This window comes from Delphinus delphis, chromosome 5 (assembly GCF_949987515.2).
Source record: "Delphinus delphis chromosome 5, mDelDel1.2, whole genome shotgun sequence".
NCBI lineage: Eukaryota > Metazoa > Chordata > Mammalia > Artiodactyla > Delphinidae > Delphinus > Delphinus delphis.
This window is the reverse complement of record NC_082687.1, coordinates 68,966,203-68,980,056: the sequence shown is the minus strand read 5'-3', so window position 1 is coordinate 68,980,056 and position 13,854 is coordinate 68,966,203. Positions and strand designations below refer to the sequence as shown.

The following is a 13,854-nucleotide window of genomic DNA, read 5'->3' as shown; positions in this document are numbered from 1 at the left end:
TTTAAAGTGAATGAAGTTCAAAAATAGATTCGTAAGGCTGGAGCGGGATCACGGAAGATGAGGAGGATTTTGGTAGAGTGGATGGAATGAAAACTTCAGCAGGTTTCAAATAGAGGGAATAGCAAGAACGAAGGAAAGAGGTGAGAAATGGAGGCACGTGTGAGGATCAGTCTGCTTGGCTGAGAAAGACCAAGAATCTAATGGTCAACAGTCCAGTCTCCTGAATTACAGCTAATTGTTCCTCCTCAAGCAGACGCCTGCATGTCATACAACTGGTGATGGGTGCCTCTTTACTATAAACATCCCAAACTCTATAACAATTTATTATCAGAAGTCTTGGGCAAAGGGACTTCCCTGGTGGCGCAGTGGTTAAGAATCTGCCTGCCAATGCAGGGGACATGGGTAGGATCCCTGGTCCGGGAAGATCCCACATGCTGCAGAGCAACTAAGCCCGTGTGCCACAACTACTGAGCCTGCGCTCTAGAGCCCGCAAGCCCCAACTACTGAGCCCACGTGCCACAACTACTGAAGCCCACGTGCCTAGAGCCCGTGCTCTGCAACAAGAGAAGCCACCGCAATGAGAAGTCCACTCACTGCAACAAAGAGTAGCCCCTGCTCACTGCAACCAGAGAAAACCCGTGAGCAGCAATGAAGACCCAACGCAGCCAAAAATAAAGAAATAAATTTATTTTAAAAAGTCTTGGGCATTGATCAGTGAAACTGTTAGCCACATCAAAATATTATACTTGTTACTGACATGATTCATCAACTTCTCTTTCAAAGAGCATTCTTCTAAAAAAAAGTTACTTAAATACTCTTAGAATGACATCATTTTAGAAATGGAATGGGCCTTAGCGATCATCTGTTCAGCGCCATCATTAAGAGGGTGTGTGTATGTGTACATACACAAACACACACGTGCATACACATATGCTCACACTTATACACATACAGAACTTTGCAAGTACTTTTAATTTTTCATTTCGCCTGGGACAACCATCATAAGGGAAAATATAAGGACTAAAGAGAGATCCCAGTTTTCACCTTGACCGTACTATTTCCTCCCATTCAGCAGCAGAGGACACTAACTTCCCACCCTGCACCCCACTGCTACCACACACACACACACACACACACACACACACACACACACACACACACAGGCTGAGTCAAGAAAGGTTACGATTTTGGTTCTCCTGCCCACTGAGCAGGGTTGGGGAATTTGTGCATCAAGATATATACATTTCCTCAGGAAGTTTTAAAAGATCTTTCTGATTTTTATTTTCATCTCTTGTGAGAAGTTTTGAATCGGCATGCTAGAATCAGCAGTACCAGGGTCCTCACCTTGACCATCAGTGCAGAAGTACTTACATTACCTGAAGGAGGAGACAGGGTGGAGGGGTGACAGATTTTAAACCATACGAATTAATTTTTTTAAGCAGTACACTTCATTTTTTTGATGATAGGACTGGGAAATCAAATATTCCTTTCAGAATCTGATTAACCTGAGAACACACTAAAAATTTCCAACGTGGCCCCTCTGTGTGGCCTATTCTGGGATCCCCGGTAATTCATACTAAAGCACCTCATTGGACATATTTTGTAAATTAATGCTCACTTATTAACTTATTTCATAAGTGAAAATGATTCAAACATTTAAAAAAATTCCTCATTATTCACATAGGTGCAGATGCAACTTTCCACTGTTATGACTTTCTTGGTTAGATGCCATTTTCAGAGGTTAGATACAAAACTAGCTGCATTTGGAAAACAACTTGTTGCCTCCCTAAGGTCTGTGTAATTAGTAAACACACAGAGCCTTAACCAAAGGCACTGCACACCCAGAAATACACAGCAAATAGCAAAGATCACAGTGCCTCCTTTTATTGGAATAAATGTTTATTTGAACTGAAAAGAGATGTCGTCAGTGTAATTTGGGGCCAACGATCAACACCTGCAAAAGCTGCCTGCTGTGATTTTCTCATTCAATACAAGCATAATTTTGCGTAACCTAAGGTAGGTGTTTTTCTAGATACAGATCCTTTTTTCTGAAAGAGAGCTTGATACAAAATGTTACTTCTGAAGTTCTTGCTTGTTAATATCTATTTCAGTCTGGCATCACAATGACTAACGTTTACCCCTCAAAATCGTCATTAAATGGAAGGGGAGAGCTAAGGAACAGAAAGCCTTTTATCATGAGCCTCGTTCAATTGGCTCAGTCTCTATGAGTCTATAAACATAATCATGCTGCCTCAACTCAGGATTCAAATATGGAAGCTCAGTTTCCATCCCGAGATGCCCTCGTTTTGAGATGACCAAAGAGGTTAACCAGTTTGCCCACAGTTGCCCAGATTATTACAGTGACCCGGGCTTCTTGACCTCCTGGGGTTTTTTCACCTATTGACTTCTAGCTCCAAAGGAGGATTTCTCAACTGCAGTACTGCTGACATTTGGGGCTGGGGGACTCCTTGTGGCGGCGAGCTACCCTGTGCCTCGTATGATATTCATCAACACTCCCAGCCACTGCCCACTAAATGCCAGTAGCATCCCCTCCGACCTCCACAGTGGTGACAATCAAACAGGTCTCCATACATTGCAAAACACCCCCCAGGAGTAATACTGCCCCCAGTTGAGAGCTACTGTCCTGGAATATCCAAACATCACCTCAGTCCAAGGCCAGTTCTAATCTCGTCTTTTCCATCAGGTCTCTCCACACCAAGCTGGCAACCAGTGACCTGCACTCTTCTCTACTCACAGGGCCTTTTTTTTTTTTTTTACACAATCTTCTTTTGCTCGGTGACATCTATTATATTGTTCTAAAACACTATATTTAATGATCTCTATTTTTATATGCCATTTCCCTGATTAGATTAAAAGTGTCATGAAGCAAGAAGCCATGTCTTAACAGTCTCTACATTTACTATGTATCTAGAACATGCTTCACACATAGTGGGAATTCAAGATTATTCAATAATTTGATTGATTCCGCATAATCAGACTGTCACTAAACAGAAGTGAACCTTCCACACATCTGAAGCTTCCTCCATCGGCATAGAATGGTAAACTTTTATTTTTATTAATGTGGTGGAAATCTTTCTAGTATTTACTTGCACCCTGTCTTAGTAAAGAAACTATGGTAGGTACAGTTTTTTTTTTTTTTTTTTTTTTTTTGCGGTACGCGGGCCTCTCACTGTTGTGGCCTCTCCCGGTGCGGAGCACAGGCTCCGGACGCGCAGGCTCAGCGACCATGGCTCACGGTCCCAGCCGCTCCGCGGCACGCGGGATCCTCCCGAACCGGGGCAGGAACCCGCATCCCCTGCCTCGGCAGGCGGACTCCCAACCACTGCACCACACGGGAAGCCCGGTACAGTCATTTCTGATGACTCGGAAACATTATTTGGAATATCAGTTTTTATGTTGTACTGTTTGGGTGGCCTCCTTTCTACATAGCTTCATGTGGTGCTGCTTTGAAAACCATTGTGCCTATTGTAGTATTTGTCTCCTCTACAATGTATCACGTGACCTTTGGCGGGGCAGGGGTGGGAGCAGTGTTGCGAGGAGGGAGGGCATGGAGAATAAGATCACAGCCACAATCACAACCATAAATCCTAATGCCCTTTGAGAGTTACTGCATGCCAGACACTGGTCTCTGTGCTTGACATCCAGTGATTCATTATTCTGCCCAACAATTCTAGAGGTAGTTACCATTACTTATTGTCTCCATATTACCGATGAGGACACTGAGGCCCAGAGAGACTGAGTAACTTTCTCTGTCCACAGAGGCCGGAAATGATAAAGAAGAAATAGGAAGACAGGCAGCCTGACTCAAGACCTTATAACATTCATCACTATACTGTGTGATAATTAGTATAACTAATTATACTAACTAGGATAATTAGTTAACTCAGTATAATTAGTTTACCACAGTCCTCAAAAATAAATCAACCAATGTTACCCCAAATTCAGAGCAAATGACTTCCAAAAGTATTTGACAGAGGTTTATGTGGCACAAAGTACGGGGACTTTGTGGCAACTATTTTCCCTGTGACAACCATTTCCCTGGAGGCTGTCTCATTCATTTGCTAAGCACCTGCTCTGTACCAGACACTGTCCTAGAGCTGGTTATAGAATCAAAATATCATAGAGGGCTTCCCTGGTGGCGCAGTGGTTGAGAGTCCACCTGCTGATGCAGAGGACACGGGTTCGTGCCCCCGTCCGGGAAGATCCCACATGCCGCGGAGCGGCTGGGCCCATGAGCCATGGCCGCTGAGCCTGCGCGTCCGCGGAGCCTGTGCTCCGCAACGGGAGAGGCCACAGCAGTGAGAGGCCCGCGTACCGCAAAAAAAAAAAAAAAAAAAAAAGATCATAGAATGTTAGCAGCAAAAGAGACACCAGACACCCTTTAGGGCAGTGGTTTCAAACCTGGCTGCACACGAGAATCACTGGGGGAGTTTTACAAAGGTACTGCTGCCTGGGTACCCCCTCCAGACCAATGGAATTCGAATCCCTGCAGGTGGGGCTTCCTGGAGATGCAATTGTGCTGCCAGCCTTGATGACAAGGAAAACCTGGAGAAGTAGCCTGCCTCGAGCCACGGAGCTAGAAATTTAAAAAAAAAAAACAAAAAACAAAGAAAACCCTTAATCTTCAAAAATCTTTTTACTATACCACTAAAATTGCTCTAGGTGGTTAGAAATTGGTCCATTTTACTGATCAGGAAGAGACTGATAAACATGGCAAAATGAGTTTCCAGGGGCGGGGTCAGTAAGCAGGCCCAGATACCTGGAGAGCCCCTGTAAAAGACAACTATCTCCCTCAGCATAATAGAGCAACCAAACTAGACATTTTCCTGTCTTATGAATGATCGGAGTACAATCATTCACCAAATTCGCACTTTTATGGACATGGGCAAGTCAAAGGCGGCACAGTTTAGAGAAAACAGTTAGATTTGGACCCATTCGGGAGTGGGTTCAAATCTAGCACTTTGAGCCACTGGCAAATTCATTCATGGCCGTGAGCCTCGGCTCTGCATCTGAACAAAAAGGAATAATACTTCGTTCGCTGAAAATTCAATCAAATCATGTAGGTAAATGCCTCTAGTACAGTTCATTAGGGAACTCACAAATAGCAAATCCCTTCCCTTCCTTCCTTGGAAGGCAATCCTCCTCCTGTACCTGCCAGGACCCTCAGAACGTGGGAAGCCCAGCAAAATTTCCTTCTCCCCGCAGGAGTATCTGTGGGTTGCATTCCAGCTCTGATTTGTATCCACGCCCTAATTCAGACTTAACACTATTCCTTCACTGCAGGGTGGTGACAACAGGAGGGTGGCACCTTCTATAAACATGCATGCTGAAATGCCACAAGCACTGAATGTTAAAGCTCAGAGGCAGATGTCCTTGGAAGGTCAGGAACAATTGCATGCAAAGCTCTCAATGTCCAACTAAGCATTTTCATAGACAAGTATTCTGAAGGGATGTATTTCTTCAACAAACGAAGCCAAATGGTTTTTGAAGTGTGGTTATGAAGAAGGCCCATGTCTTAATAAACTCTTGCACTCCTAGGATATTGCTGAATACCTTGCATAATAATAATACTGCCTTCTTTGTTCAGTCACTGACTAGGAAAATTTACTCCTTGAAATTCAGTTTCAACAAATGCAGCAGAAATCTCTTACTGTGTAAAGTGCAATGTTCAATGTAGCGGAGGAACATAATGATGAAGCCAGTGTTAGCCCAGCACTGGGGATAGAGGCACATGCAGAATTTGCATATGACATAACATGGGCCATAAGTGGGAGATAAACAAGAGATTCCACTGTAACTCCCATTACTGTATATAATTCTACTGAACCACTTAAAATCCCTACTGTAGGTGCTTTACAGAATATTTGTTCTCAAGTCCACAGCAATACTCCCTAATGTAAGTAAACATCCAAAAAAAATGTTTTTCATGTACAATCACATGCCATAGGTTTTTCTGAAGAGAGAATTCCAAATTATAAATACAAATATCTTAGTGAAAACATTTCCAAAAAATATGGTGGCTTAACTGAAATTCTACAGGATGCTAGATATTATGCAAAATAAATAAATGCACGAATAAATCAATAAATTAATTAATTAAAGGTAAGGGTGTATATAAACAAATAATTTTCAGGAAATACCAAGATAAAATTAATGTGCTTTTTTTAAACTGTGGGATTTATCTGAACCTTTAATGAACGAATATGTATTGTAGCTCTCTATGAAGTAGATCTGATAGACAACATTTCTCAAACTTATTTTTTTCCCAAGCATTTTTCAAGACTCAGGTACTATGGGACACCAGTTTGGGAAACACTGACCCTAAATATTACCATAATATACTGTCTTTCAAAAGTTATGGTAAATAAGTATCCTAATCCTTCATATGGATGAAGAGTTGGTCCTCCTGGCAAACACACCAGAGGAATCTTTCAACTCAGGTGAGCAACTGAGATGAGCCCTTATAAAGCCTTGGTAACCCCTACAGGGAATAAAACACAGCTTTTCCCACAGTAACTATTGCTGGTCATAGAACCATTAGAAAGCAATTTGAACACCATTGCACATGGTCATGTTTTGGACGCAGATCCTGCAATGTATTCTTGAGGCTAATTTTTCCTTTTAATCTGTTGCATAATTGCAAATCAATTTGAAAACTGAATATAAATCTGATATGGACTGAATGTCTGTGTCTGCCCAAAATTTGTATGCTGAAGCCCTAAACCCCAACATGACTGTATTTGGAGACAGGGCCTGTGAGGAGGTGATAAAGGTCATAAGGGTGGGGCCCTAACTGAATAGGGCTCATACCCTTGTAAGAAGAGTAAGAGACAGCAGAGCTCTCTCCTCCCCTCTCCCTTCGCCTCTCCAAAGAGGTTATGTGAACACACAGGCAGATGGCAGCTGCCTGCAAGCCAGGAACAGAATTCTCACCAGAAACTGACTTTGTTGGACCTTCATCTTGGACTTTCCAGCCTCCAAACTGTGAGAGAATACATTTCTGCTGTTTAAGGCGCCCAGCCTGTGGTATTTTGTAAAGCAGCCCAAGCAGACAAACACAATATTGGATAAACCAGCGTTTTAGTCAAAATGACTGATCAAATCAATGGTAAGTAAACTGAGGATGTTTAAGGCTGAATCTACCAATCCATGGATTCAAAACAGTTCTTGCCGTCACTCTCTCCAGATTTAGAGGAAGCATAAACGAACAAAAGATTTTGCATCTTCTGTGTCACAACTGCTAAAAATCATGAGGGTAAAAAATTTTCCTATTAAAAATACCCTTTTTTTTAAAAAAGTTGACCTTTATACTCAAAGATTTAAAAACAAAAACAAAAACCTTCACCCAAACAAAGTAAACAGAAAGCATTTTCCCAATTTTAAGATACTTCAAGCAAAAACACTTCAGTCCCTGATGTGTTCCACAGCACATCTAGCTCTCGAGTTCCTAATGAAATCAGGCCTTTGGAAGGTGTGCAAACACGCAGCTGTCACATGAAGTGAGGGAAGATAAACACATTTGCTCACTTAAGAAAAGCAAACTAAAAGAAGTCCACCCAAGTGCCGGGTGGTTGTCAGTACTGGACAATGGAATGGCGCTGGTTTCCAGGCCCCTGAATGGAATCCCTGTCCCCCCAGACAAACCCCACACAGCCTGTCACATACTGCAATGAGCCTCGTCACTCCAGTCGCCACAGTCGTTGTAGCCATTACACAGCAGTTTCCTGGGGACACAGATGCCACTGGCACACAGAAAGCTCTCACCCCCTCCGCAGATCACTGAAAAAAAGGGCAGAAAAACAATGTCAAAATGAATAAGAGGTGTGTTTTTTTTCCCCTTTTAAAATTAGGAGAAATAAAGGACAGAAAGAAAACCTTTCCTTGCTATTCAACAGAGGTGCTTCCCAATTCCCTCAGTTTCATGATCACCAATTTTTCTCTGGCCTTCTGGAACATTAATTGTAAAATTACCTGGAAAGACTACAAAGAGTGTTTGCCTGAGAAAAGCAAAAGGAAATTCACCAGTGGGCTTTCACAGCACAAGAGAGCCGCCTCATCAATTGCACAACTTATGTGGGGAAAAAAATACCAGATGGGAGTATTTTTCTTAATAACAGAAAATTATTTCAAAGTGAAATATTATTTATTGAACAAACATTAAAAAAAAAACCCCTCTCCTTCTACAGTGCTACTCAATGTCCTGCAGAGAAAGCTACAGTTACGAATAGTTGATACACTCTTGAACACAGGCTTAGAGACCCCATGCCTTGTATTTGAAATATATTTATTTACTTGTCTTAGTAAAAATGCCAGTTAAAAATGTCAGTGTCTATTTTGGCATAAGGAATGTGAAACAACATTAGCTGATAATATTTTCATTCTCTTCCTTAACACGGCTGCATTTTAGTATTCTTTGCTTTAAGTATTACGGTGTTCTTTTTCTTCTCAAAATTCAACAAATATTCAATTGTTTCAAAATTACATCAGATACAGAATGTAAGAGAAGAAGCTAGAAAGATTTTTCTAAGGGAAACCATTAATGGAAGGATGTCAATTCAACGAAATGGGTTTTAAAATACCCTTCAATATGTGGTAATATGCATCAAATGCTTTTTAAATGTGTAACCCTTTGACCCAGAAATCTTATTTCTGGTCTTCATACAAAGGAAATGATTATGAATAAGTGCAAAATTTAATATTTAAGGATATTCACACCATCATGGTTTATCACAAGGAAACTATGAAATAACAATTATGCAATAATAGGAGACTGGTTAAATAAATTTTGATAGCTCCATAATAAGGAATACTGTTACAGCCATTGAATATTATATTGTAAAAAGTAATGTCCTGGGCCAAAGTTTAAGATAATTTAAGTATAAAAACACCATTTGGGGGACTTCCCTGGTGGAGCAATGGTTAAGAATCTGCCTGCCAATGCAGGTGACGCAGGTTCGATCCCTGGTCCGGGAAGATCCCACATGCCGCAGAGCAACTAAGCCCGTGCACCACAACTACTGAGCCCCATGCCACAACTACTGAAGCACACGCGCCTAGCGCCTGTGCTCCGCAACAAGAGAAGCCACGGCAGTGAGAAGCCTGCGCACCTCAACGAAGAGTAGTCCCCACTCAACTCAACTACAGAAAGCCCGCGCACAGCAACAAAGACCCAGCGCAGCCAAAAATAAATAAATAAATAAATTTTTTTTTAAGTTTAAAAAATAAAAAAATTTAAAAACAGCATTTGGTTCTGAAAAAGCATAATACAATCTGGCCTAGAAAGAAGTATATCTAAGGTTACTATGATCATCCCTGGTATTAGGATTGAAAGTAATTTTTAGTTTCTTCATTGTATTTTACTCTGTATTTTACACATGTTCTTATAACGATCATGTCTTACTTTTATAATCAGAAAAGGAAAACAACTAACTTTTTTCATGAGTTCCCAATTCAGAGTAACGGTAAATAAATATAACCCTCCCAAAACATGTTTCTGTAACTCTCTGTCTCCCTGCCACAAAAGTTAGTGGGATCAGCCTTGTGGTCTCCTGCGTGGTCGCTGTCACCACCACCCCCCACCCCGAACCATGTTCCTTGATGAGATGAACCTTGTTGTCTAACTAAAGGGAACCAGGAAATATGGAACATTTAACTCAGAAGCTGAAATGCAGAGTTCAGACTGAACGTTCCAGGCAGTAAGGTCCATGCCACTCATATGTCCTGTGTTCCCCAGCAGAGTGGCTGGCACTCAGGAGGTTCTTAATGGGCAAAAGTCACCTCCATCTCAATGGAGCACAATATATTGCCACGAGGCAAAAGAAAAAATGCAATTGATGGATTATTTTCCAACGCTATCACGGAATCAGTTTCGATTTGCTGAACATTAAGTACGAGTCAATTTGGTATGTTTCTTCTGATGCTAATTCATGTGTAAGCTTCGCAATATCAACAATGAAAGTCTGGTTTTCCATTATATCCCATGATTTCTGTATCAATACAAATGGCATCTTAGGATTTCAACTGCCAAGACGTGAAACACGCTTATGTTTTGTATAGTCTTGGATTCAGCACAGGACTGTACTCCTATAGCTACAGACAGAGACTCCTAACAGGTATACAGGAAACCAGATATAAAATGAAAAACCAAAACATTAAAGATTTTACCGGTCAGTCTCTACAATAACCTCTCTCTAGGGTTAAGGGAAAATTTTCAAGGAATAAGTGTTTATCCTATCGTGAGACTGTTTCTGCATTATAGTAGAGAGTGCAGAAATTCCATCTGTCTGCATTTCAGCAGCTGCAATGCCTCAGAAGAATTATTGCATTCCCTACATTATGGCTCTGATGAGTCCTTGGGAAATGTAGCTGAAAGCTCAACATTAAATAGCTCCGAACATCTAGGTTTCATCTTTAAGGACCTACTCCAATAAAGCCATTCTTGCGTATGGTTATATCAAACCTGGATCAAATTTAAAATACGGCATTGCTTGCATTGTTTTGATTATCGATATCCTGTGTCTTTGCTGATTCATCAGAAACTGACTTCTTTTGTGTGGTTTCTCGGTTGGAGATGCGGCTGCCCATGGTTTTAGGACATTGAAAATGGTTTCTTTCTTCTTATTCTTTTTTTGCAAGTTCTTTGGACATTCATAGTTTCATTAATCAATACTATTTTTGTACAATCAGGATAGCTTTGTACATTCTCTTTCTGTTTGATTTCTTCCTGACCTGTATTCAGAATCTCCACTTTGATTTGTGAAAAACTGTTCAACTAGCAAAGCATTTCAGACATATCTCATTTACAATTTCCAGAGAGCCCCATAGAGTACACAGGTAAGAATTCTATCACAACTTCCTTGGGGTAAGTGATAGTTTACAAATAGAGGAACTAGAGTATCATATGGTTAAGACAGCATCTACCCAAAGCCATGGAGTTAGGAAAAGGTGAAAACCACCCCAGAATCGTGAGGTCCTGGCTCCAGGCCTAATCCTCCACAGCATACCCACTCCCCATTTCTAGTACACAGCCAAGTGATGGGCGCTGAGTTCAAGGGTACCAGGTTCAGGTAAAAGTTCAAACTTGGCTTTATTTTTCTCTCTAAACAAAAGATAAACGTCTGTCCTCAGGTGAACTGGACCAGATAAGATGACATTTTTGTGAGCTCTCGGTTTTTGGAGAACACACTGAGAGAGCTCTTAACAAGTTTCTGGAGAGATTTTTCAACCATAATTCACTGTCTTATGACAATCATCTTCCAATAGCCTTTAGACTGAGCCCTTAAGATGACAAAGGGAGATTCCCTGAGGTGAAGTCATGCTATACAGTCTTGACACCATTTCCACTAACACCATCTATAACACTAAGAGGTATATATTGGACTTTAAATCAATGGCAATGACTTTACAAGATTCTTTCATTAATTGAATGAATATTTACTATCTATTATGTGCTGGGCATTACTGTAGCAGTAATTACAGATACAGCAGTAAAGAAAACAAAACTACTTCCCCACCTTCACATAGCATGTATTCTACCGATCATCATCTGATAAAGATACTTTTACTAACTAAAGATGCTTCACCACCAAAGTTACTTACATTTATACATGTGACAATTAATTAATATTAACACAATGACAGCAGTATACAAAGACTTATGCCTAAGATACTGGTTTACATGTCCAAATGATGAGGACAGTTATGAATCGCCTGGACTTCTGAATTCCATGGATTCTGAAGAGTATACACCCCTGCGGATGCAGCTCTTTTCAGTCTTGTTTCTGAAAACAGTCTGCTGAAATAACATCCATAGCCTGAAACAAACTTTAGATTTTCTGCAAGTGCTTCCAGCCCTATCAGTCCTCTCTGTCTGTGTCTTATGGGCAGCATTTATACTGGCAAATTCTCTCATTACTCTGCTTGCTAACTTTTAGAGTCTTTTTCAGAAATTACTCACCAGTCTCTGACTGCATAGTATCCTCACATTCATCGTGACTTTGAGTCCTTGTTTAAAGTCTAAAGCTCAAGTTCAACTCTATCTCTGAAGAGAAAGCCGACCTGGCACACAGCTTTGTCCCCTGCACCCATACTGAGAGCTTGTCAGCCCTTCATTCCACATGCTGCTCGAAATTAAGTTACTATAAATCACTATTGCTCTTACCTTTTACAAAGTTATTTGACCATATGAAAAAGAATGAGTGTAATCTTATAGCAGCTGATGCAAGAATACTTCTTGGGAAGAGTGTTGTATCTCCCCATAATAGGTGGATAAGAAGATTGGGGTGAAAGATAAGAGGTGAGAGAGGAGAAAGGAAATCCAAGTGGACGGTCAATAATTAACCTTGGTCTTTACTCTGCCTTCTAAGTCATATGTACTCGATGGCCCTTCCTTTTGTTGAACATTAAGATGTCTGGAGTAGGTATGGACGGATATCAAAAAGCTCTGTATGAAAAGAATGAGATCCCCCTGGAGAGAGAGGGGAAACTGTGCGGTTGGGCATTGTCTTGGGAGAGAGAGAAATTAAAAACTTGGTTGAGTCTCCCTGAGGGGCTGTATAGAGAAGACTCTGGAAAACAGAAATATCTAAAGGGACATTTCAAGTTGTTGATGGGAGGTGTAATCACTTCCTCCATCTACCATAGGGAATCAGCAAAGATTATGTTGCTTTCTAATATTCTCACTCATTTATTTAATCAATTTGGCACTCTTCTAAGAGCTTGAATACAGAATAGATCCCTTGCTTTGCAGACACTGTAGTCTACGGAGACAATAACAATTGATATAATAAGAAGAAAATTATTATATATTAGGTCAAAAGGTAATAAGTGCTATAAAGACAAAACAGAGTACAACACACTAAGAGAGATAGGAGATGTGGGGATGGGGTAGTACAGGTCCCCAGATTAATTAGGGCGCCAGGGCAGGTCTCATTGAATGTTGACATTTGAACAACAACTTCAAAGATGGAGGGAGTTAACCAGACCTCAGGGGAAGATTTCAGCCCAGAAGCAAAGACCCTCAGGCAGGAATACAGCTGGCAGGTATCAGGAACACCAAGGAGACAGACCCATGTGGCTAAAGCAGAGAGAGTAAAAGGGAGAGAAGCTAAGGGATGAGGCAGAGAGGAAGAGAGGGCCCAACCACAGAGGGCTCTGTAAGGACTCTGTAGCTTAGACAAAAAAAAAAAAAAAAAGAGTCACTACAAGGTTTGAGTAAAGAGTAGCATGATCTGACTTATGTTTTCAAGGATCTCTGCCTGTTGTGTTGAAAATACTCCAGAGAGGCAAGGGACACAGTAGGGAATAACAGTTAGGAGCCTATTGGAGCAATCCAGGAAGAGATGATGGCGGCTTGGAGGTGGTAGCAGGGGAGGGGCTGAGACACAACTGGATACTGGACATATTTTGAGAGTAGGGGCAGGAGGGTTTCCTGGCCCATTAGATGAAAGTCGTGAAAGGCAAGAGCCAATGATGGCTTCAAGTTTCCAGCCAGATGACAAGAACTGCCCTCCGCTGAGATGAGGAAGGCTACTGGAAGAGAAAGACCAAGGGGAAAGAATCAGGAGTTATCATCTGGACACGCTGGGTCTGACATATACAAGAGACGCCCAGCTGGAAATGCTGAGGAGACAACTGGGTACATAAGTTCAAAGTCCAGGAAAGAGGACAGGACTACAAATATAAACGTATACACCATCAGCAAATCGATTTAAAGCCGGTGTGCCTGGATGAGATCATGAGGGGAATGGCTAGTGAAGAGTAAGACTCAGTGAGATGGTGCAGAGAAGATGGATAAGGGCTGAACTATTAAACCTCCTGTGTAACAGCTACAGG

The 13,854-nt window shown here is 41.3% G+C and overlaps 1 protein-coding gene across 1 annotated transcript in view; it reads right to left on the bottom strand.

The window, feature by feature from the left end:
* The window catches only part of CORIN (corin, serine peptidase), a 247,920-nt gene that overhangs the window by 94,222 nt on the left and 139,844 nt on the right, over window positions 1-13,854 (bottom strand). The window contains exon 6 of the mRNA XM_069540711.1: window positions 7,687-7,800. Within this exon, the coding sequence (XP_069396812.1) occupies window positions 7,687-7,800 (114 nt within the window). The remainder of the gene's footprint in view (window positions 1-7,686; window positions 7,801-13,854) is intronic.